Source organism: Callionymus lyra, chromosome 4 (genome assembly GCF_982586985.1).
Source record: "Callionymus lyra chromosome 4, fCalLyr1.hap1.1, whole genome shotgun sequence".
In the NCBI taxonomy this organism is placed as follows: domain Eukaryota; kingdom Metazoa; phylum Chordata; class Actinopteri; order Syngnathiformes; family Callionymidae; genus Callionymus; species Callionymus lyra.
In genome coordinates, this window is record NC_141821.1 from 20,552,325 (window position 1) to 20,575,599 (window position 23,275).

General features: G+C 37.8%; 2 protein-coding genes across 6 annotated transcripts; both read right to left on the minus strand.

The window, feature by feature from the left end:
• Positions 1-3,597: 3,597 nt before the first annotated feature.
• On the minus strand, positions 3,598-11,622 carry ropn1l (rhophilin associated tail protein 1-like). Of its 2 annotated transcripts, XM_087788103.1 has the most exons (6): positions 11,544-11,622; positions 11,161-11,293; positions 10,057-10,168; positions 9,662-9,823; positions 8,999-9,174; positions 3,598-4,428 (listed from the first exon to the last, which is right to left on the minus strand). In XM_087788103.1, exons 2-6 carry the CDS (start codon positions 11,289-11,291, stop codon positions 4,293-4,295), a joined length of 717 nt encoding a protein of 238 aa, XP_087644229.1. In that variant the 5' UTR covers positions 11,292-11,293; positions 11,544-11,622; the 3' UTR covers positions 3,598-4,292. The 2 variants fall into 2 exon arrangements, with proteins under 2 accessions (XP_087644229.1, XP_087644228.1); XM_087788102.1 differs by lacking the exon at positions 11,544-11,622 and having other exon boundaries at positions 3,599-4,428; positions 11,161-11,469.
• Positions 11,623-12,233: 611 nt separating this feature from the next.
• Positions 12,234-22,917, minus strand: nup58 (nucleoporin 58). 4 transcript variants are annotated; one of them, XM_087789079.1, is made up of 14 exons: positions 22,564-22,917; positions 22,130-22,296; positions 22,033-22,065; positions 21,674-21,952; positions 21,292-21,466; positions 21,130-21,195; positions 20,836-21,010; positions 20,610-20,689; positions 20,260-20,378; positions 19,603-19,685; positions 18,984-19,185; positions 15,695-15,778; positions 15,326-15,424; positions 12,234-13,408 (listed from the first exon to the last, which is right to left on the minus strand). In XM_087789079.1, the coding sequence occupies exons 1-14, from the start codon at positions 22,641-22,643 to the stop codon at positions 13,239-13,241; spliced, it is 1,812 nt and encodes a 603-aa protein (XP_087645205.1). In that variant the 5' UTR covers positions 22,644-22,917; the 3' UTR covers positions 12,234-13,238. The 4 variants fall into 4 exon arrangements, with proteins under 4 accessions (XP_087645205.1, XP_087645206.1, XP_087645207.1 ...); XM_087789080.1 differs by lacking the exon at positions 15,695-15,778; XM_087789081.1 differs by lacking the exon at positions 15,326-15,424.
• Between the last annotated feature and the right edge of the window lie 358 nt (positions 22,918-23,275).

Consider the following 23,275-nt stretch of genomic DNA (forward strand, 5'->3'; position numbering starts at 1 on the left):
CAAAAATGATTTTTGCGAGCGTCTTTGAACGCCTCAAAGAAACGCTGGTGTTCACCCTCTAAATTGAAATCATGCTACGATGCAAAAGCAACTTTTTTTTGTTGTTTTTGTTGCTCTCAGTGATGAAAACATGGAGGCAATGACAACACCTGCTGTGTGTATGAAAAAAAACAAAAAGTACACAAGCCTCCCAGTGTGAACGCATCATTACTAACCCTTCATCTACCACCAGCTGGGAGTGCAGCCCCTCCTGTGTCTCTGGTGACGGACCGAGAAAAACCCAGATTTACACAAGAATTTCGTAAAATAGATTTCCATGTCCTGGCCAGGGGGCGGTGACTTTTTAATGTAGGTTGTTAGGGTTTGTTTTGGCTTTAATGTGTGAAAATTAAAGATTTAAGTCTCATTACCGATGCAGGTTAGTTTGTCCGTCTGCAAAATCACTACAAAAAAGTTCTGAACTCCCCCTCTCCTATTCACACTGAGTCTGGTTCTGCTCCAGATTTCTGCTTGTGAAAAGTTAATCAGTCGCTGGGACCTTTTTTTTCTATTCTCCTATAGTATTTAAACTTTAAGTTTCTAGACTTAACTCTGTCATGATTTAACACTTCATTGAACAAAATGTATGTTTGGTGTTTTCTGGTACTTTCATTAGTACGAACAAAGAAAAAAAGTTGACTTCATAAAACAGCGTGAAATCCAATCCCAAAAATCAATAAACCATAATGTATTTGTGGTAACAACTGTTTTTGTTCTTATGATATTGTTTCAAGATACAAACGTAGAGATTTTATGAATCAACAGAGCTTAACCCCTTTCTGTCTCAGGGTCAAGGTGACCCGGAGGTATTATGGTATCCCTTGTGTTGCATCTGGTTCAAGGTGAACGAGGCTTCCTTTCATTTTTACCCAGAGACAACACAAGGGATACCTCAAACACATTTGTTTTCGGACCTCCTTTGATCGAGGAGAACAAACATAAAGATAATGAATAACATTAAGCCTCCAAGAGTAAAGTATATTAAAGCAATCAGACTCATGTTATGTAGAGTTTGTTAGCTATAGGCTTTGGAGGACCTCAGAGAATGAACACAAGCTGGAGATTTCTGTCCAGTTTGTTTAATCTCGTGAAAGGAATTGCATCTTTTCTCTCCTAGAACTGAAAAACTACGAAAATGAAATTAAATGCTACTTGCAAAAAAAGAAACCAGATGTTTATGATGATGATAGACGGATCTGTCGAGAATTCTGACCCGCTCAAGTAGAAGAACTCACATTTCTCCGATCCTTAAAACTCTGCATTGGCTGCCAGTTTCATTTTAAAATTCTGGTTCTTACTTTCAGATCTATTCATGGTCAGACCTTACATCAGTGATCTGATCCAGCCTTACACCCCATCTCGGGTTCTTAGGTCTGTGGATCAGAATCTACTGATGGTTCCTGAACACGCTTCTTGACCAGAGGAGAGAAATCCTTCCAGACTGTTGCTCCTAAGCTTTGGAACGATCTTCCTCTCTCTCTGTGTTTGATGATCTACTGACTCCTTCAAGAAACATCTTAAGACATTTTATGCCTAAATTTTCTAGAACTCCTGTGTTGTTCTCAGTATTATCTTGACATTTAAAGTATATATTTTATTGAATATTGTTTTGATTGTTTAAGCGCTTTGTGACCCTGGTCTGGAAAAGCGCTATATAAATACAAATTACTTACTTACTTTCTGTATATAAAAAAGTGTTTCAGAGGAGGTATCAGTAAACCAGGTGTTTGCTGAAGTAGAATCTTGCGATAAAGCTTTGATCCCTTTTCCTATAATTAAGAAAAATCCTCCAAACTGTGGCTCATTTTTTGGCCCGTTTTTGCATCAAGTCAACACAAACAAAAAACATATCGGTTCACGTCTTCCTCCCGAGAGCTGCCTCATGAGTCAACAGCTTGTGCTCGGGTGAGACAAGCCCAAACATTCATGACTTTATTGACCTTGAACCACAAACAGCCATCACACTCCAAACACACTGTGGTCTCTCCAGCTTCAGACTTGAAGCACAAAGATCCCCTGTGAGCCGGTGCTCGACACACAAACACCCGACTGTTGTGCGCCCGGCGCTGAAGGATCATCCGCAATTTTTTTTTTTTAAAGGTTTTTCCACTTTTTCGCTTCGCTCTAATGAGTGTAAATCTCTGATCAATAATTCATTGGACATTTATCATTCTTTTCATGAGTCATTATAAGAGACCGGTGGGTTGAGATTCAGACCGACAACATTTTAATTCTGCTGCGAGCGGAAGAGGACGGACTTAATCAAGTCTCTAATCCAAACACACGACTGCACTCGCTTTAATTAACCACGATTAGCCCCTAATTTCTTTTCTTTTTGCAGCTTCACTTCTGTTTATAAAACATGAAGTCAAATTAAGTTCATTTATAATCAGACTTTTTTCAGGACAAGATGTTCGCCTTTGTATGTCTGGATTGAGTGGTTAGTCCTTGTTTTGAATGTAATGTGTTTTCGGTAAATCACAGGTTTATTTACAAACCTGTGATTTCATGTGAATATAACAATGTCTTGTATCAAACATGCACAGGAGTTGCCGGAGCAACTGTGGTGATAGATTGATGGTTCTCAGCCGGGGCTGGAAGAGCTGTGCACTTTTGCTGTTCAGCAGAGCTAAAAGGAAAATCACTATTCAATAATAGAAATACAAATGAGTTAATCAGCTTAATAAAAGGGGACCTAATGTGAAAACCCAACTCTCCTCACATTTGTTGTAAATGTTGAAGTCGTCCTCTTCAAAATTCAGTAGGTCATTCATCATGACGTTGCTCTGTTTTAAAGTTATTATTTAATAAATTTCTCTCCCGTCTGAAATATCGCCAAACAGACTACGGCTTAAATTCAAAATCCGAGGTCACTCTGGTGGAGGTGTCCTCCTCTTGAAGCCCTAAATCAGTTAAGTACCTACATGTTAATCGTGAAACAAAATAAATATTTATGTAAACATGGTGAGAGTTACTTCTGCCTTTAGGTGTTTCTGTAATGTGTACATTAAGCAGCAAACCTTATTTTTATTATTCATTTTTAAGGTTCAAAACGGGAGTTTCAGGAGTGAGTTTGAAATTGACGTGAGTCCTGAATGCAACTTTTGTGACCAATCAGAGCAGAGTGGGCGTGGTTGCTTGGATGTGACTTTTTCTCAGCGCATTTTAAGTGGGCGGGGCTTACGCGTATTTTCTAATGTAAATATATTTATTAAATGAGAGTTTTGTGCAAAAAGAAACATACTGATGAGTATAAAAGAGGTTCTAGAACAATTTAAGACAAACTTAAATCAGCACTCAGTGTCTGTTCTGACATAAATGGTTACCAGGCCACGTAACACAGTTTTGAGTTTTTTTGTATCATTTTCTCTGATTCAACGTGTTCAGAAATCAGAAACATCTTTATAGCACAATAATATTAACAATTGCCTCTGGCTGTAAGTGTCTTTTCGCACTTTTGGGAGACAGAATCGAAATAACATAAGTATTATGTGTCAGTCTGACATCCAACGTTTTAATTAAAAAAAACACTTTTAACAAAAGAAATATTTATTATTTTTAAATGATTAAATCCCAGAATATTGGGATGAAGGCAGTTCCATAAAAAACATGGTAAACAGATACATTAAAAGTCAAAATACATTCAGTATAATGAATAAAAGAATTCACCGGAAACCAACAATCATAATGTGTTGCACATAAAGTATGTTACAGTTCATAAACAAACCCAGAGAAAAAACATTTTCATATCGATTTTAAAATGTATATTTTGGAAATCAAAGTCAGTCATTAACAGCTAGAAGAGTGTTCACCACGATGGAAAACAGTTGAGATCATCTTGGACAAGATTATTTTCTCCACCCTTGTTTCTCAGTAGTTGAATCATGGAGTTGAAAACTGCCAACATGTTTAGCAAAACATTTGAAACAAGCAATTTTTTAGCAGTTTTTAAAAAGGCTGGATATATTTCCTCTTTTCTAAGCTGCTCCCTGTGCCTGTAGAAACATCTCCAGCACATTGTTGAGCTTCAAAAGAGACTAAATCTGTCAAATGTTAAGTAATGATGTGCTGATGAAGCTTCATGTAACAGTGTTATATTGTTTAGAGGTCAGAAGGTGGCGCCATCAGTTTAAAAAAATATGTTTCATTAGAATAGTTGTTCAAAACAAAAGAAAATAGCGCAGAGACCGCCGACTAGTGGACTCTGAAAATAATGACACAGTTTCAAAAAGTTCAAAAAGAGTGAACCTTTTTCAAATGTCTTGCTCGTCTTCAACTTTCACTTCAACTTTCACTTCTCTTGAAGATTCTGATTGATCAGGGGGTTTCAGGTCGCTGATCTCAAGATTGATGAAGTCATCGACCTTGATCATCCCCTGTTGGAGATCACTGAAACACAGAAGATATTTATATATTTATATATTTACTGGTGTTTATCAACCGTATTTGATAAAAAAGTACATTTTCATTGACTCATATTAACATCGTCCTCCTCAATGTTCGATGTTAAATATCGTTTCGAGAGTGAGGTGGTTACAAAAGTGCTCCACTAAATCAAGATGAGGGAGATGTTCACCTCAAGAGTCACTCCACGTAAACGCCGTCTACAAGAAGACGAGAATGAGCTCCTTCAACCTGAGCCTATATCTGGTCGCGGACGACTCGTTGCTTCTGGAGAGGTGATCCGACTAAGATGTCTAAGTGGCACACGAGGCTGTAAAGATGAAAAGATCGACTGCTCGGTGTCGGTAATTTGGGAGGACGTGACGAAAACGGAGGGACGTGAGCGTAAGTGGGAACAACATGAAAATCTCTATGACGAACTGAAGCGGCAGCTGGAGACTGTGAGTAACACCACAATATTCTTACACTAGGCTCATATTATACCATTTAATAGCTCAGATGCAGAACCTGCTGCTTTTCTAGTGAACCCAACAGTGTTATCACAACATAGTGACACATTCAACTGTTGCTTGTGTTTCAATCAACTCTCTGTTTGAGCCGGAAACAGAGTGGAGGGGGGGGTGACCCTGTGAACTTTGTTCCTGTCTCCGGTGTGTATTTATAACTCACAATAGGGCAGAACCATGCAACAGAAACAGTTCCTGCTTCAGACATAGAGAGAGAAATTGGACCATACTAATGTATGTTCTGTATTTGCTCTCTCCTTGTACAAGTAAATTGCTGTGACTTTGTTTGTTCTAATATCGGTTCTTTTTAGTTTAAGATCTAAGTCAGTTTCCTAACCTGACATTTGAGTTCAAACATTTTATTTTTGCTCAAAACCGAGACGGGAATTAACACACTCTCCCGGTGCGAGGAACATTTCACATCCGACAGTTGGGCCGCACCTGAACCAGCCCAATTAATCTGTCAACGATTCATTGTGGAGCTGAACTTCCCCCGTCAGAACCCTCCACCACCAGAGCGCCACTAAAGCGAGCACAATGCTTCTCGCACAAAGTGAAAACCTCAATAAACACCTTTGGGAATGAATAACAGGATCCCTTTTAAGCTAGGTCCCGTTAACCACTACACCACCGTGAACACCCAAGACTTAACGTATTTGAAAGTATTTATCATAAATGATATAAATGGCTATTATAATTCAATTTACTTACAATTAAATACATTTTTTAATCGGTTAAAGAACTTCGCTTGAAGAAAGTCGTCAGCTACAGGCCACAATGGTTGATTAGATAAGAGATCTGTGTGTCCTTGAAGTCCAGCATGAATCACGCTTTCCTTCAACCCAACCCTCAAACCGTCGTACGTTACACAATATGCAACACTGCAGGAGATTATTTTGAGTCCAGCCTTCACCGCTCCAAAACATCCAGTGTGTCCCGGGAGACGATGAAGAAACGATGGGGGTTGTGTTGCAAGACCCAGCTGGAAGCGAGTGTTCCAAAATCATGACATCTTGAAATGACTTCATGGTATTTTCCCAGTTAGGGAATGTGTCATCGGACGAGCAAAAAAATAGAAAGTTCAACCGATAAAACGAAAGACCCTCGTATAATGTTAACCCTTGTGTTATCTGAGGGTCAACGTGACCTAAAGGCATGAAACAAAAGTGTTTGTGGTATCCCTTGTGTTGTCTCTGGGTCCAGATGAACGGAGGACTCAAACACCGTCACAAATACATTTTATTCTAAAGAAATGTTGTGACACAACAGAAGAAAGTATCTATAAAATAAAATTAATAAATAAATAATAAAATTGTGTTTACACTTTAATAAATATCAATGATCAATCCTTCACTGTAGCATTATTTTATTTCCAAAACTACACGTGATTAACCACTGTGTTACCTCTGGTTCAAGGTGAACCGGAGGCCCGAAAAACAAATGCGTTTGTGGTATCCCTTGTGTTGTCTCTTGAGTCAAGGTGAAATACATATGCAGTGGTGGAAATGGTTCACCTTGACCCTGAGACAACACAAGGGTTGCGCTAAGACAGTATAACATAGAACTAAAATGATAGTTTTAGTGAAAATAAAAAACAAAAATTAATTATTAAATTAATAAATAAATGTTAGTTGTACATTAAAAACATTTAAAAATAATCAGTCTCGTTCTCTGACCTCAAGAAGGTCACGGTGCTATTGTCAAAATGGCCGCCGTCAAGTTAGACAGTTAAGTTTTGGTGACTGAACAGTTCGAACCAAATCCTTCACCTCCCACTGGATTCATATTCAGGTGTGGAGTGGCAGAAGTGTAGCCTCAGCATTTTTCTAACTTGAGAACATGACGCTTGGCAGGAAGCAGGTGAAATGTTCACTCTACGAGTCAAGAATAGAAAAGTCTGGAGCGACGGCTCTTTTCATTAGTTTGACGGAAGCCTCATTAGAAATGAATATTAGTTTTATGTAATGAATGGTAGGACCAGTGGTAGTCAATTCAAATAGTTCTAGAGTGTGTGTGTGTTTGTGTGTGTGTGTGTGTGTGTGTGTGTGTGGCGGGGGGGATGTGTGCGTGTGTGTGTGTGGGTGTGTGTCTGCTCCAAAACAATGACAACTGTGTTTCACCGGTGAATTCCCACTGATGTGTTTCCTGTTCAGCAAACAAAAACACATGCGGACACAGCTCAGTGTGTGTCATGTGACTAAAGAACTGCAGTGAACACTGTGTAGTGTTTGTGTGACGCGTGTGTTGATATCTCCACTGATCGTCTATGGTCTCATTTGTGGTACAATGTCAAGCTTGTGTGTGTGTGTGTGGTTAAGGTAAATAAGCAGTTATGCAGCTGATTCAACAAGTAATGTGTGTGTGTGTGTGTGTTTGTGTGTGTTTATCATCCTAAGAATCTGTGTCAGCATTTTCTACCTGGGTTCGCTTTCATTTTGAACAGCTGTGCTACACAAGAAACATGCCTTTTGTAAATGAGGCGACACACAAATGTATCTTCTATCTGAACCATGAATAATGTTCTAGATTGGAAGAGCAGCTCACGCTGTCCGAGTTTACAGGAAGAAAAATGGCACAAAAAGTAATATTGACAAGAATAGAGATGATTAAGGTTGTGTTATCTCTGGGTCAAGATGACCCAAAGGCCTGAAAACAAATGTGTTTTTGGTATCCCTTGTGTTGTCTTAGGGTCAAGGTGAACAACCTCCACGACTGCATATGTATGTATGGAAGCCAGTGAGTTTGTTCACCTTGACCCGGAGACAACACAAGGGATACCACAAACACATTAGACTTTCGGTTCACCTTGACTCGGAGATTACACAATGGATAAGATGATATTATTCCATTTAAATAAACTGAATTCAGGAAAAGTTAATTGGTTTTTTAATGAGAAAAGAAATTCTGCAAGACCTAATATAACAGTGACAAAAGGGCCATCTTTAAATATATGTTTTTAAATATTGTTATATTTAATAAAAAGATAAACATAATCATTCTAAATATTTAAGATAACCATCTTCTTTTGCAGCTCATAATTATGATGAATAATGTCCATCATTTTATAAAATAACATATTATTGTTGTAACATTATTTATTAGTTGTTTGCTTTCTCTCAAAATAAATAAGTTCTATTGCTTTTTCTATTTTAAAGATGCAATGATGTAATTTAGTTGGATATTTCTCAAGTATAAACAATGTAATTTGATCAGTGATCTTTTAATAAAATTGTTTTTATTTGGGAAATGTTATATCACTAAAAAAGTTGATTAAAACAAGAAATGGTTAGATTGTCAAAATAAATGTTATTTATATATATATATATATATATATATATATATATATATATATATATAAAAATATATTTCACAATTCAACTTGTTTGTAACTAGTTTAAACAATTTCCCGAAGGAGACCTCCTGAGGGATCAATAAAGTTTTACCTACCTTACCTTAATGATATATATTGTATGTATATCAAAAATAAACAGCTAAAGAGAAGTAAGAAAGGAAATGAAATAAAATATATATATATATATATATATATATATATATATATATATATATATATATATATATATAAACACTGACCTTTGTGAGGAAAGGAAAGCATTTTTTTGCACCTCAAGCTTCTCTTTTTTTTTAAGAGCATAAATGAGTCCTAATACGGGTTATAATTAAATATCAGTACATTTCCGGGTTAATGGAATTAAGACAATGATTTATTTAAGGGAGACTCACGAGACTCCTTGTAAAATAAACATTATTTAATTTCCTTCCTTCCTGACTTGCCTTGCTGGTCCCTCTTCCTGGCTCGTGCTGAGTTAGAGGTTTGTGAACTCGACTGCACCAGCAGTGTCGTGCACAACAGGGGCGACATATGCTTTTACAACAGAGGGAATCTTATTTATCCGAGAGCTTAAAGGCATAAGACTAAAAGGTTTTTTTTGGGGTTAAAACTATTGGTCTTGTCGTGTTACGAATCGGGCACCAAAGTCCAGACAAGACCTAAAAATTAAATTAATTAAAAAATAAGCAAAATAACTTACGCTTTTGATTTCAAGATGGATGTAAAGTTTTCCATTTGGTCCTGCGGAATGTCGCCGTCCAGTTTAGCCAGGTAGGTGTACAACCTGGCAAACGTTCCGAAGGCGATGCTGGCAGGACCACCGTCTTCATCTCTGGTCAGGATCTCACAGGCGACCTTCAGGGACATCAACAAGGTCTGCAGAGGGAGTTGATAAAAAGACATGCAACATCATGAGCCCTTGTGGGATGGAGGTCAAGGTCAAGATATGCTCCACGAGTGAAGGCTCGTCTTCATCTGTGAGGACAACAGAGGACGACCATGTCCCTTAAATCAACAGAAGAGAATTCAAGGTTCACGAGATCCTCTTTCTCAGACAAAAAGCTGCAGTTTTAGTCACAAATGTGACACATTGTTGAGCTTAAATTCACGCATTCAGGACGGTTCTGGTTCTGTTATGAGAGAGAGAAATAGTGCCCTCAAGTGGCGGATAAGTGACAAAGCATGTCAGTCCAGACATCACCTGGAAGGTGATATTAAACATCTGGATTAAGTCTATATTTTACACCATATTGTCGTGGAGCACAAGTAGGGAAACTTTTTTTCAGAACTTGACGTGAGAAGATAGAGGACAAGGTTGATGGTTCCCAGCTGTGTGGAGGTCACGCTTGATCTGACATCTCACCCCGCCCAGAGAACTGCAGCCCAGAGCGAAGAAGTCCAGCCAGTCGATGTCAGAGCCGAAGCTGCCGAGAGACACGAGTGTCCCCAGCTGGTCCTCGGAGAGACACAGATCCGTCCAGCTCTTCTGCAGCTGCTCTCTGTTGCACTTCTGTCCTGATGACAACTGGAAGACAACATTGGTTCAGATAGATTCAGGTTAACATCGACAACAATCATCTTTTTCTTTATTCAATCCAGTGTTGAAGAGACAAGAAGTGGAATCTGATCCTAAAAACAAGCATCTGAAGTGGGATTCAATCCAGACTCTCTCGCTGTGATGATGCGTTTAAAGTCACTGTGGTGTAAATACAAAGTAATAATATCTAAAACATTGGTTACAGTTTGAGAAGAACTCACCTGTGTGTGCAGAGTCTTGAGGAGAGCTGGAGTGAGGTTTGTGTTCGAGGTTCCTTTCATCGCCAGTCCATCACTGTCTGGCACTTTCCCTGTAGACAGCGTTCTGAAATATCTGATGGATAACAATCCAGAGTCAAGATCTTGAATTGTGTCCCCTTAAAATCCTTCCCCACACGTATGTACTTGTGATACTAGTTATTATTGTTGTAATATTTATCATTGTTTCCATTTAATTAGATTTGTATTATTATTTTTATTAATTGGTTTTATTTTCATTTATATTTTACCTTTAAATATGTGTATGTTTAACCTAATGTGTTTGTATGTTAAACTTTTTTTTTTTTTCAACTGCTGTGACAAATCAATGTAGAAGAATAAAGGATTATTTTATCCTGTAATATTCTGTGGTACCTTTTTGTTTCTCTACAACAAACTTGGGTCACGTGCAGCTGAGTTTAATCACAGATCAGATCAAAACTATGAAGCTAGCATTTTTTAACAGATAACAGATAACGTTTTTTTTTAATGTTTATAATATTTAAACACTCAAACCAAAATCTTCTGTAACTTGTTGTAATGATTTATATTGTATGTTTATCAAAAATAAACAGCGAAAGAGAAGTAAGAAAGGAACTAAATAAATATATATATAAAAACACTGACCTTTGTGAGGAAAGGATAGCATTTTTGCAAAGGTAATCATTAGGTTTAAGGACTTATCAAAAGCTTATGATATATAATGTTTTCCAGATGTTGTCCATAGTGATTTTCTTTAAGCATGATCGGCCCTCACTGTAGTAGGTGTGTACAAGATGTTCTTCTATTGTGGGTCCTTATAAAATAAATACATCTTCAGGGAAAACAAGACTTGAAGACTTAGAATAAGCTGTATTTACAGTAGATCCTTCATTTCATCTTCTTAAATGTACATGTGGTTTGTGTTCTTTTCAATGAACCAGTGAACTTTAACTGCACTTTGAAGTAGAATAATCATCAATGGACCATTTCTAGTTTTAGTATAAAGTTATAAAGTTATAAAGCACACGTTATTTATCACACTCAGAAGCTCATATGGAACTGGTCAGTGCCAGAGTCCACACTCACTCTGCAGACCAGCACAGGAGGTCTGAGGGCTGAGCCCGGATAGCCGCCTTGGTGAAGTTCTTCAGGATGTCCGTGAGTCCTGGAGGGACGTTGATTTGCTCGGAGCAGTAGATGGTGTCCGGGAGAGGCATGGCTGCCGCACAATGACGTTCACAAACAAACCGAGTGACACCCATTAATAAACTCCGGGAGATGAAATATGGATTCGTGAACATCACGAATACAATATCGAGAAATCACTTTGGTTTAAAGACGCAGAAATGGACATGAAAGCAGTGACTTCAGGTTAGAAAACATACGTTGATGTGACATAATGACAACATCAGTGACCATAACAATAACTTTCTCTCATATAAATACAACAGAAAAAAGATTCAGCTTACCTGGATTTGTATTCGCTTTTCCGTATTTAGAAAACTGGATTTAATTTTGGAGTTTGTTTGGTAATGCCGCGGGGTCGCGTAGCAACAGCGTTCTTCTTCGCTGGCTCGTCTGATGAGGCGCGATTTCGCCCCCTTCTGTTCATAAAAGAGAAAGCAGTTATGATCGATTTGAAGAACTCTTAACAATTTAAGTAGTTATAATCGAATTATTTTTAAATTAAGTATCTTACATATTGATCCTTTATTAGATCCCGTATTGATGAAAAACTTCCCCACACTTTATGTACTTTTGTAGTGTTGGCACTTGTCATACTATTTATTATTGTTATATTTATCATTGTTTCCATTTAATTATATTTGTTTTAATTTTTATTTATTGAATTATTGTTTTATTTTCATTTATAGTTTACCTTTAAATATGTGTACTGTATGTTTGCCCTAATTTATTTCTAGGTTCAACTCTTTTTTTGAACTGCTGTGACAAATTAATGTGAGAGAGTAAAGGATTATTTTATCCTGTAATATTCTGTGGTATCTCTTAGTTTCTCTACAACAGACTTGGGTCACGTGCAGCTGAGTTTAATCACAGATCAGATCAAAAGGTATCAAAAGTATATTAATAGCTACATATTGATCCGTAATCAGATCCCATGTTGATGAAAAATATGCATGTTTTCTTAAGGCCACAGTGCATGTATGAAAGATTTTTTTATTACGAAACAGATTCCAGAAAATACATGTATACACTGACTGTGATGTGAAAAGAACATTACGACATCTGTGAGCTGACATATACATTTGAACAACAGAAAACTCACTCACTGCTCAAAACCGTGACAGAGCTGACGAATCATTGTGCAGAAGATGCACTCATGCATCTACGTTTCAGGACCATGTTCAGCATAAATCAGACATTTCTCCCTCGAGACATCTTCATTGGGCACAGTCTCTACAAAGTGCTTAATATGGATGGAATTCAAACTTGGAAAAACAAAAAACAGCACAAAGAAACAAGCACATTATGAAGCCGATTGTTTATCTCGCCTCCCAAAATTATCGCTTTACTGTTTAGAAAAATAAACGGTGTCCTCTATTATTCGGCTCATCTTCAATCTTCCTTGTCAAGTCAAGCGAGGTCTGCGATGGACAGTGTGAAACACCAGGAAACGAACACAACCATGCACTTCGACACACTTAAACAACTACGTGACTACAGGTGACTCACTATCAGCTCAGTTTATTTGCCTTTTTATAAACTAGCATATTTTAAAAATCTAAATATTTTTTCGTCTTGCTTTTTTACCCCCATAGTGGTCACATCTTAAAAAAAGAAATCCCGATTACAAACCCCTCCAAAAATAAATCCCAAAAAGCATGTTGTGCTCTAAAGACGTTTGATCAATCTGGCGTTTTAATGAAAGTACCTTTGATTTGGTCCAGGTGAACATGGAGGGAACGCTAACATGTAGCTTTGCACTGGTACATGTCAGTCATGAGATTTGAGCAAATTTGTGAGTTCCAAGTGGTTAAGTTGTTTAAAATAGCCAAGCCCGATCAAATAACAAATAAGGCAGCGAGAACAGCATATAGCAATTTTCTTTCATCCCCTAGTATTTTGCTCTGCTTGGGACACCGATATCGAGCAATGCTGGCTACAGAACCTTCACTCATCAGTTACTAAAAGCCGTCCCAGTTCTATCTTTTCCCCCTTTTATTCCCAGCAGGGGGCTTCTTGAGCTGCAGGGGTTGACCTGCGGTGCCAAAACCTGTGGCAGGAGGGTTGGACACCCCGAAAGTCAGACCCGCGGAAGGGTTGATGCCGGGGTTACTGAAGTTGAAGCCTGAGCTGCTGCTGCTTCCAAAACCTGCGGTGAGGAAAAAAACAAAAACAGGATGTAATGAGAGGAAGTGACGTCTATTACGATACTTTAGGAACAACGTTAAATTGTTTATTTTAAAGATACAACACTTTTTCTGGCTTTTACAGCAAATAATTGCTTTAAAACGAGTCCAGAAACACTTTAAAAGCTGCTGGAGCCTGGTGTGTCCTTTCTTTTTCATTCTTTTATCGCCATTTTATTGGTTTTCATTTCTTGGAAAATAAATCATTTGATCTGTGATAGAAAAAACTATACATGTCTAATAATGTTTAATGTGTCCCACTGACAATCAACTGATTGATCAGTTGAAATTGAAGGCGATGGGTTGTAATAATACAGTGTCTTCATTTTAAAAGGCCACTAGCTAGCGTTTACTTTATAATCTTTGGCTCTGATCTACTAATTCAATGAAACCTGGCATCATTTTCAGTGAGGGCGACATCTAGTGGCCTTTCAGACCATATCATGATACAGCATCAGCTGCCTCATCAACCCATTACTACTAAACTGTGTTAAAGATGTATTGATGAAGCTTCCATGATAGTGTTACAATCAATCAGTTTCAAACTGAGGTAAGGTTTCAAATATCTGAAGAGGAGAGTTGAGAGTGAGCATTTTAATTTAAAAAAAATGTTATTTCGCAGGTTAAATATATCTATATTTTAAAGTTATTATCATTATTTATTTTATTAATCATTTGATCTGTCCTGTCATTGTCAGGCTCCTCCACAGATCACTGATCTGATCCAGACTTACACCCCAGCTCGGGCTCTGAGGTCTGTGGATCAGAATCTACTTATGGTTCCTCGCACACGGCTCAGGACCAGAGGAGAGAAATCTTTTCAGGCTGTTGCTCCTAAGCTTTGGAACGATTTTCCTCTCCCTCTGTGTTTGATGGATCTACTGACTCCTTTAAGAAACATCTTAAGACGTTTTTATTTGTTCAGGCTTTTCCTTGAATTTCTCGAACTCCTGTGTTGTTCTCAGTATTATCTTGATCTTTAAAGTATAAACTTTTTTGAGTATTGTTTTGATTGTTTAAGCGCTTTGTGACCCTGGTCTGGAAAAGCGCTATATAAATAAATATTACTTACTTACTTAAGTGTTTAACAGGGATGACTAAACTAAACTTGTAGACTGAAAGTTTCTCTTGTCTCTACAGAACAGCAAAGCTAACTGCTTCGTTTTGTTTCTTCGATCTGCTCATATTCTTTGTCGTGATGCGTCTTTAGATGTTTAATAAAGTTAGTGTTAAATCTTGTAGAGTGATTTCTCCTCCCCTACACCTCTGCTCACATCTCCACTGAATCAGAGACACTGCTGTGAGACGCTGCTTCACAGACGCTGGCCAGTGACGTCAGCGCATAAATATATATTTAAAAAATATCAATACAGTGCTTTTGAATATCGATACACTATCATGAATAAAAATATCAAAATATGTCGTTATATCGATATTTTCTTACACCCCTAGCTTTAAGTACATCAGGTTTTTGAGCTCACATTCAAGGGTGTTCAGGCTCCAAGATCTTTTAAAGGGAGACTTAGGCAAGAAAGCAGGTAGTGATCAGATCCTGTAGGAATGTGTGTCGTGTACGTGGAAAATATAAAACAGCAGAAGAAAACAGGGAAATAAGAATTCATAAGAAAGATAAGGAAAAAGAGTTAAAAAGCAAAACACAAAATCAACACTATACTGCACAGAAATCCATTTGTTCCAGAGCTGATCAAAGATAATCCTTTTTTCGTGCACTAAACAACAGCCACTATATCAAGGAAAACTCTTCCCACGTCAAACCCGACACTCAAGTCCACCACCCTTTTCTACTCTCTTCGTTTCTCTTAAGACCAACATTAAATTGTTGCTGAGAAAACATTCAGTTTTTGAATCGTTTCAAATACCTGCGCTCAGACTTCCTCCCGTGGGCTTACTGGCCGAGGAAAATCCAAACGATGAACCACCAGCCCCAACACCACCAAAACCTGGAGCTCCACCAAAGCCTGTGATCAAGAACAGAGCAAATGAGTGAAGCCCACCACGAGTCTGAGAAGAAGAAGTAGTCGCGGCCAGAAGCAAGACATGGAGGTGAAGACACGAGACCACTCACTCACACACACACACACACACGCCCTTCAGATCTTTTGAATCAAACTATTGCCTTGTGTGGCGTAACCACACGTCTTTCAAACACACTATGGTGCTAGGAATCATGGGAAAGAAGGGGCATGAAGGTGCACAAGGGAGTTTGTAAAGAACAAAATGGGTAATACCTCCCAGAGCAGAGGAGCCCAGACTAGTGCCCATGGCTGAGGCAAAGGGGTTTCCGAACCCTACCCCCAAGGGTGCCTGGCTCCCTACGACACAGAGAGGATACACTTTTACTCTCTTTTAAATGAGTGGAAGTGTAATTAGAAGATAAGAAATGAAAGAATTCTATTTAGTGTCATTTCAAAACACCATGAATGGCTTTGTTTTCATTCACTCCCAAACTTGTCTTTAATTTGTATCATAGTAGGATTTAATTTTCAATTCAAACCATATTTTAAAAGAAACCAGGACAAATGTTTCTCTCTTTAAAACCAGATTTATTGTCAATTTCATATGCACATACATTCCAACACAAATGATTCAGAGCAAATGTGCTGATTTGTGATCGCTAATTTGACAAGTTTGAGAGTGAATCAGCAAAAAATAAAGAAAAAATAAAAATCACACACAAACTTTAAATATAGATAAAAAGAAAGGCACAAATTATTAAATATTAGGTATCATCAGGGATTAGTTAAATATATTCAAACACACTCGTCTACAGAAAAAAAAAAAAAATCACTTCATATAAAGATCTGCTGTGTGAGGTGTTATATTTTAACACTTTTTGCGTACTCATAGAAAACCTTCAGAGATGTCCCACTTAAAATATGTTACACAAGGTGAACACAGAACATTTTTGCTGACGAAGAACAAATGTCTGACGATAGGAGAATTCCCAAAACAAACTGCAGCAAGTTACAATCCCACCCGTCAGGCATCAACAGGCAGTTCGGAGAGAGAACAGGTAACAGTCTACGCTCGCATTACAAAAGAGAAGGTAGTTTCGAGTTGGACATTCACGTCCCTCCTTGTGCCCATGACGGGCCAAATGTGAAGTGAAGATCTATTGGATTTGAGCAGTGGAAATGATAAAGTTTTATTCCTCTGTTGGTTGTTGATGTTTATTTTCGCTCCTGCAGAAATGTAGCTTCCAAAATGATTCAAACCCTGACATTCCAAGTACATTTTTTATAGTTATTCCTATTTTGTAGTTGATTTTATTTATTAATAATAAAGGATCATGCCATGAACGAAGCAAGCGTTTTTCTAATAATACTGTGAGTAACTCATCGCTCGTCACTTGGATGACACAGACCATCACTAGGTCCACATGTGCATTACTAAGATTCAAAATCCCCGCCGACCTTTTCATCCTTTACGAATGATTCGGGTGTCCAGGACCACCTTTAGTTACTACAGTAGGAAAGTGCAATAAATAAATAATTATCAACTCCCTACCGTTATGTAGTGACTAAGATGACGAGGAAACTAAACTTCTACAAAAAATCATTGGTTTTAAAAATAATTTAAGCGTCAAATTGCAGAAATCAAAAGAGATTGAAAGCAAGAAGGTTTTAAAAACGGCAACTACACACTAAGGCAAATTTGAAGAGGAACCAAAGTGCAGTGTCTTTGCCACAATAACAACTTTGGTGCTACGCTATTCAGATATATATTCACACAAAATCTAAGGCGCAGTAGAATTAATTAACGTGTAATTCAAGCTTCAAAACCACACAAATACACACATTTCAGAAGCTGTTTTTTTGGCACTCTTATAGTTTTTAAATGGATAAAGAATTATTTAGTACAATATTTACAGATTCAATTCTATATTAAGGTATTTTTCTAAAGAAGGCCCTTGTGTTTAAAATATAGTGTCTTCACGTACTTCACTCCCATGAGAGAAAACAGCTTTTAAAATAAAAGATTTGAGGATTGTTTTTGGAATTTTCAACCTTGAATGTTAAAATTAAAAAACACACACTGGAAAGATTTTTTCATTGAAATAAGAAGTTCCCCTCGTTTTCTTCCTGAGGCTTTTGAACGGCAACCTTTTAACGATTGGCACATTTCCGAATCAAAGCTTTAAGTTCCATGTAAAAATTATTCAAATACATTCTGAATACGATATTAAAATTATACCAAATACATACATTAAATGTTTTCTACAAAAGGTAATGATTACAGTGTCGACTACCTCCGACCGATACTTTACAGTTTTATACATTCACTGATAATTAGTATCACTTTGATTTGGAGTTGAGGTCTTCACTTGTTGTCAGTTTCCATCCGTAACTAATCAACAAAACATTCACATTTTATTTCATGTTGGTCTAACAGTCTTGGTGTAATTAGTAGAAACACACGTTGTGAGCTCAAGTTTCAGCGACTCTTGTAAACCTCTGGTCTCGTTTATGGTCCGCCTAATAAAATATTGCTCTTTTCACACCTTTCTACCAATCTCAAAATAACATTCCACCGCACGATAACAATAAGTTGGTGCCTAAATGTAATGGAGTAGCAGCAATCATTTATTAAAAATAGCTTTAAATGAATTTGATGGTTCCAGTGGAATCCACAGAAGCTATATTGATCTCTAGCAGTGTGGACACAGTTTCAATGTCCTATGTACTGCAAACACAGGAGCTTTTATTTTAACACTTTTATGCACTCTTCAATGCAGACGTGTGATCAATAGGTTTAAATCACACTTGGTCTCCACTGGAATAATGATCACGTTTATTCATGTATTAAAAGTTAACTCATCAACTTTGAACTAACCATCGACATAAGATTTATTTTATGGGAATAAACAGTTTAACTCAACAATCCTTGCATTTTGTTTATGATCTCATGACTTTGCTAGTTCAACTACCAGACAACTTTCAAAATAAAAGACAGAATTAAAAGAGCTAATCGAGGTTTAATAAATGCTTCCTAACACTGTCTTGACTGCAGTTTAACGATAATACTGACTTCAACAGATTTGGCGACGAACCAGACCAACAATTAAAAAAATAGACTAGTAGCATAGAGCAAGCATAGCAGCGAGGTTGGTGGTTCGAATCTCAAGTGCATTAATGTAACCCAGTTTTCTGAGGAGAATTTGTTTCCGACATGCAAGTTACAGAACATGTGGTAGAAATACTGCTCAAGGCGTTCACAATATTTAGTTAAAAGCAGAAGCTCATTTAAAAACCTAAAAGCAAGAAAGCAAAAGGTGATGAAATGTAGTATTAGTGTTGAGCGCTTGATTCAGAGCAAAGAGGGTAAGGCAATGAAAAGACTTCCTGTGAAAGTTCTACTCTTATTTCTAAACAGCAGATATTTTCAGTCATATCTCACTAACATACAATAAACAAGTCTTGCTTGTTTGCCTTCTAAAAAAAAAAAAAAAAAAATCATATTTTGCATTTTCAAATGAGGTGATGGGAGAACTTTTCTAGAACTTGTAGGCAGTCAGACCTGGAGTTGGCTGCTGTTGCTGTGTCAATGTGGCTGCCATGGCAACAGCTGCGGCGTTCGGCACACTGGAAAAGGGAGCAGGACCAGTTGTGATGTGTGGCGTGTTCTGCCACTTCCTGCTAGACAAGCGCTTGGATTCAAAGATGTCAGTCGAGTCTTCCAGGAAGGCACGGCGATAAGAAAGGTACTGGTGTTTCAAAATCTGTGACGGAATTGAAACAGAGGCATGAAGATCATTGTCAAATGTTTAATAGTTACAAGAGGCTATAATTATAGACACAATTTTCATTGCTTCCAAACACACTGTCGACTAAACTCGCACCAACATATGGATACAACTAATCGACAGGGGGCAACCAGAAAGCCTGTAAAGCGGCAAGAAACTTGCTTTTCATTAGAAATGTATATGTTAACATATTTATACACTTAAATGTGATAATGTCCTTTATCTTTAGACTTTCTTTTTAAAGAAACTTTTTTTTTTATGAATCTTTCAGCTGTGTAGCTGTGAGCTGAGCTGTGCTCGGAGATCTCCAGAGGGATCAATAAAGTTGTATCTATCCATCTATTTATCTACTGTATGTCTGAATAAACTCATAATAGATACCATTGTACTGACCTTAACATTCTCATGGGTCGACTGGAGCTGTGCTGCCTGTGCAACAAATGTTTGGTAAAGCTTCTGCATGGCCATTGTCAGGTCTGTAGGAAAACATGTTGAAAGACTGGAATAAACATTTTAAAATGCTTAAATGATTAATAAAAAAAAAACATGGGACTAGTTCATCTAAACTTCAATGCTAGGACAGACCCTCAAATAACAGAATCTACTTTCTTGTGAACTGACGTCACTCAATTACAATTTATCCAAGAGAAATCAAGAAATTCTTTGTAGACAGTTAAGAATAAAAAAGAAGACACAAATTATTCTTTCTCAGGAGAGCCAGACAAAGTCATTCCTCTTAGTCCTAAACCTACTTGTAATTAATGTTGTGACAGCAGTGCATAGAAACTTTTGAATGGCCTTTGCTTAAGGCGTGAACAAACGGATCAGGTATTCTTTGATGTAGTTGACCCGTGCACTGTTCAAAACGAATAACCAGGAATCTGTGAGAGATGCAAGGTTGAATGGAACACTTCCGACAACCAATAACTCAAGCCCAAGAAATAAATATAACAGCCTTTTTTCATTATTAATACACAGTCCTTATTAAAATGATGAGGTTTCTAGTATAACATGAGAAGAAAAAAAATCTACATTCAGGCAACTTCTTACCCTGAGGAGTGATGTGAGAGCCGTTGCCCTGTGTCGTAAGATGATTCTCCAGCTCTTCTATCTGTTGCCTGTACTGCTGCAACTGCACCTCGAATTGACCCACCAAGCTATGGAAATACCTTTGCGACGACAAAGAGCGGATCAAGTTTAGACAAAGTACTTCAGTACCCAGATTAAAGACAAGAGACGTTATACGAGATGTTTTTCGGTCAAAAAGGAAAACAATGTTTACAAAATGGTTGGCATCGTCTAGCATGCAAACCAATTCTAAATCTTAAAATATCTGCACTCTAACCTCCTAAAGTTATTTTCTCTGCTTGTGACATCACGCATACATTAAACACACTTACTCTGATGGAGCTGTGTTTTCATGCTGAAGTCCAGGAGGTGTCTTTTGAGTGCGTAGAGCTATGTCAGCGTTTTTCAACTCCTATAAGAAACACAATTTCACAAACATGTAATTGACTTTGAATATAGTAAGAGGCAAATTAAATATTTATATTTGTCTTTAATACACATACATTATTAAGAGCTTGTTCAGATATAAAATGTTTGCTATTACTGATTAAAATGTACCTGTGCTGTCTCCATCTTCAGTTTATCAATGGCCAGAGCCTGGCGCTGTAAACCACTGGCGCTGACAGACAGTAGCTGTTTTAAAGTCTTGATGTCATCCTGGACTTTAGAAATAGCCTTTGAGGACATCCTGCTAATGTCCTCTTGGACCTGCTTCTGCTCCTTCACAAATTTTCTAGGCGAGAAAAAAGAAAACTGAATTATCAAGAAAGCTTAAAAGAACCAGAGAACGGTTTAACACTTTACAAAGAAAAGACATTTCCTCACAATTAAAACACACAAATAAACACTTACTGAAAGTTTTCCACATCCTGACAAATCACTTGGGGAAGGTTGTCATCTTTTAGGGCTTTACTGTCTCTGGATGAAAAGAGAAGATTTATTTTAGCCTTTGGATACTTTTATTAGATACATAGCACCAGGACGCAGTGATAACGAAGCATCAAATACACTTACAGAGCATTTACTCCAGATGATGGATCACTCTTATTTTCGGAGGAGGTGGTAAAATCAACTCCACCCAAGCCAACACTGGCAGCCGGGGCTGTTGATGCGGCTGCAGACGTCGACGACAACAACGAGCCAAGAGCCAACCCTCCTCCACCAAGTACAGTTGTACCCAAACCTACAGCTTAAAGTAAAAAAGACAGAACCCAACATTACAAATGTATTCCGAACCGTTTTGCTTTGTAAAATACTTTTGAATATATGGAATCAACATTTTTAAAGATACAATACTGTCCCCTTTAACCCTGTGATGACAACTCTAAATTGTCAAAAAACTGATTTTCCAAATGCTTAAATAAACATTTAATCATAGCACAAAGCTCATTTTTACCATTAGATAAGCTGTTGGAGAAAAGGCCTCCGCCTAGTGATGGAACAGTGGCAGCTGCTGACGAGACCGTAGGTCCACCAAGATTGAGGGTGAATCCTGTGGCCACTGGCTGTTGCGGCACAGTCGAGTTCAGAACCGACCCAAAGGTCAAACCTGCTGCAGGGGCTGAGGCCGCAGCGTTGGCCGTGGAGGTGGTGAGTGAGAAGGGTGCTGCTGATCCAGTGGGTTTACCAAAGCCCAGACCGAAGCCAGCTGTTGCAGCGGTTGATGCAGGTGTACCTGAGAAAGAGTTTGAAGCTACATTAACAAAAAATCCTGCTTGAGTAGGTAAATGTTGCAACTAATTTCAGTTAACATACCTAATGTAAGACCAGCAGCTGGTGCTGTAGCACCTGCAAGGGATAGATATTACCTCGTATATCTTTATGAACATAGCTTTGGCTTTTCTCAACATACCTGCAGCAGGTGTGTTGAAAGAAAACCCACCAGTGGGCTTTTGACCAAACAGGTTTCCTCCTAGACCAAGTGATGGTGCGGCACTAGCTGTGGGTACAGGAGCGGCTGCTGCTGCTGCACCCAGAGCACTTCCAAAGGAGAAGCCACCAGTACTGGCAGCAGGTGCACTGAAAGAAAGAAATACAACAATATTGAGTTTTGTACTAACGTATAATCCATTTGAGCGCTAACGAAATGATGCACTCAACGCTGAATAACATTACAATTATTTATTATTTCCACATTTAAAACACGCAATAACACAATTTATTATATTTTACGTGAAATAAACAGTTTTAATCACGTTATATCTGCAGCATACATGTCGATTATAACTAATGCTAACGTCAACTATGCTATGCTAACTTTAGCTCATTCGGCTAGTGGTTCCTCACCTTGTAGCAGTCCCGAATGCAAATCCTCCACCGGCGTTGGCGGTACCAAGAGCCCCGGATCCAAAGTTAAACCCAGACATTATTTCTCAGGCGACATTCATTCACAACGGTAAGACTCAAAACGACTTCTTCAGATACGCATGGAGTCTCTCAACATCTCAACACGCATGCTAGCTACTGTTAGCCTTCAAACTAAATGCTACACACAACACTGGCGGTTAGCGGAGCATAAATTGAGGTTTAAAATAAAAAAAATAAATGTACTAAAGGTAATATGTGAGTCGTAATATGATGCTAAGTGTGCAGAAGGTTTCCGCGCATGTTGCTAATTTCCTATTTGCCCGCCTGCTGTTTACAGAGTCCTGTGGAATTTTGGGTAATTGTTGAAACAACTACATTTCCCAGCATACATATCGCCATTGAGTCACCTGATAACTGCGCTTGCGCGAATGTATTCTGGAAGTTAGATGTTCCAGCGTCAAACATAGAAAATAAAATCCAAAATCATACAAATGTTGATCCATTGTATGTAAGTTTATCAGCGTCATTAGAATATTAAATGTTTGTTCAGTTTATTTTTGAAGCAATAAATTATGTATTTTTATTTTTTAATTCAATAATGTCTATATTGAAAGGATCGTTTTTTATTGAATAATACAATTTAAAGGTCTTAAAAACCTAAAAGGTCTTTTTTCTTCTTTTTAATAATTTA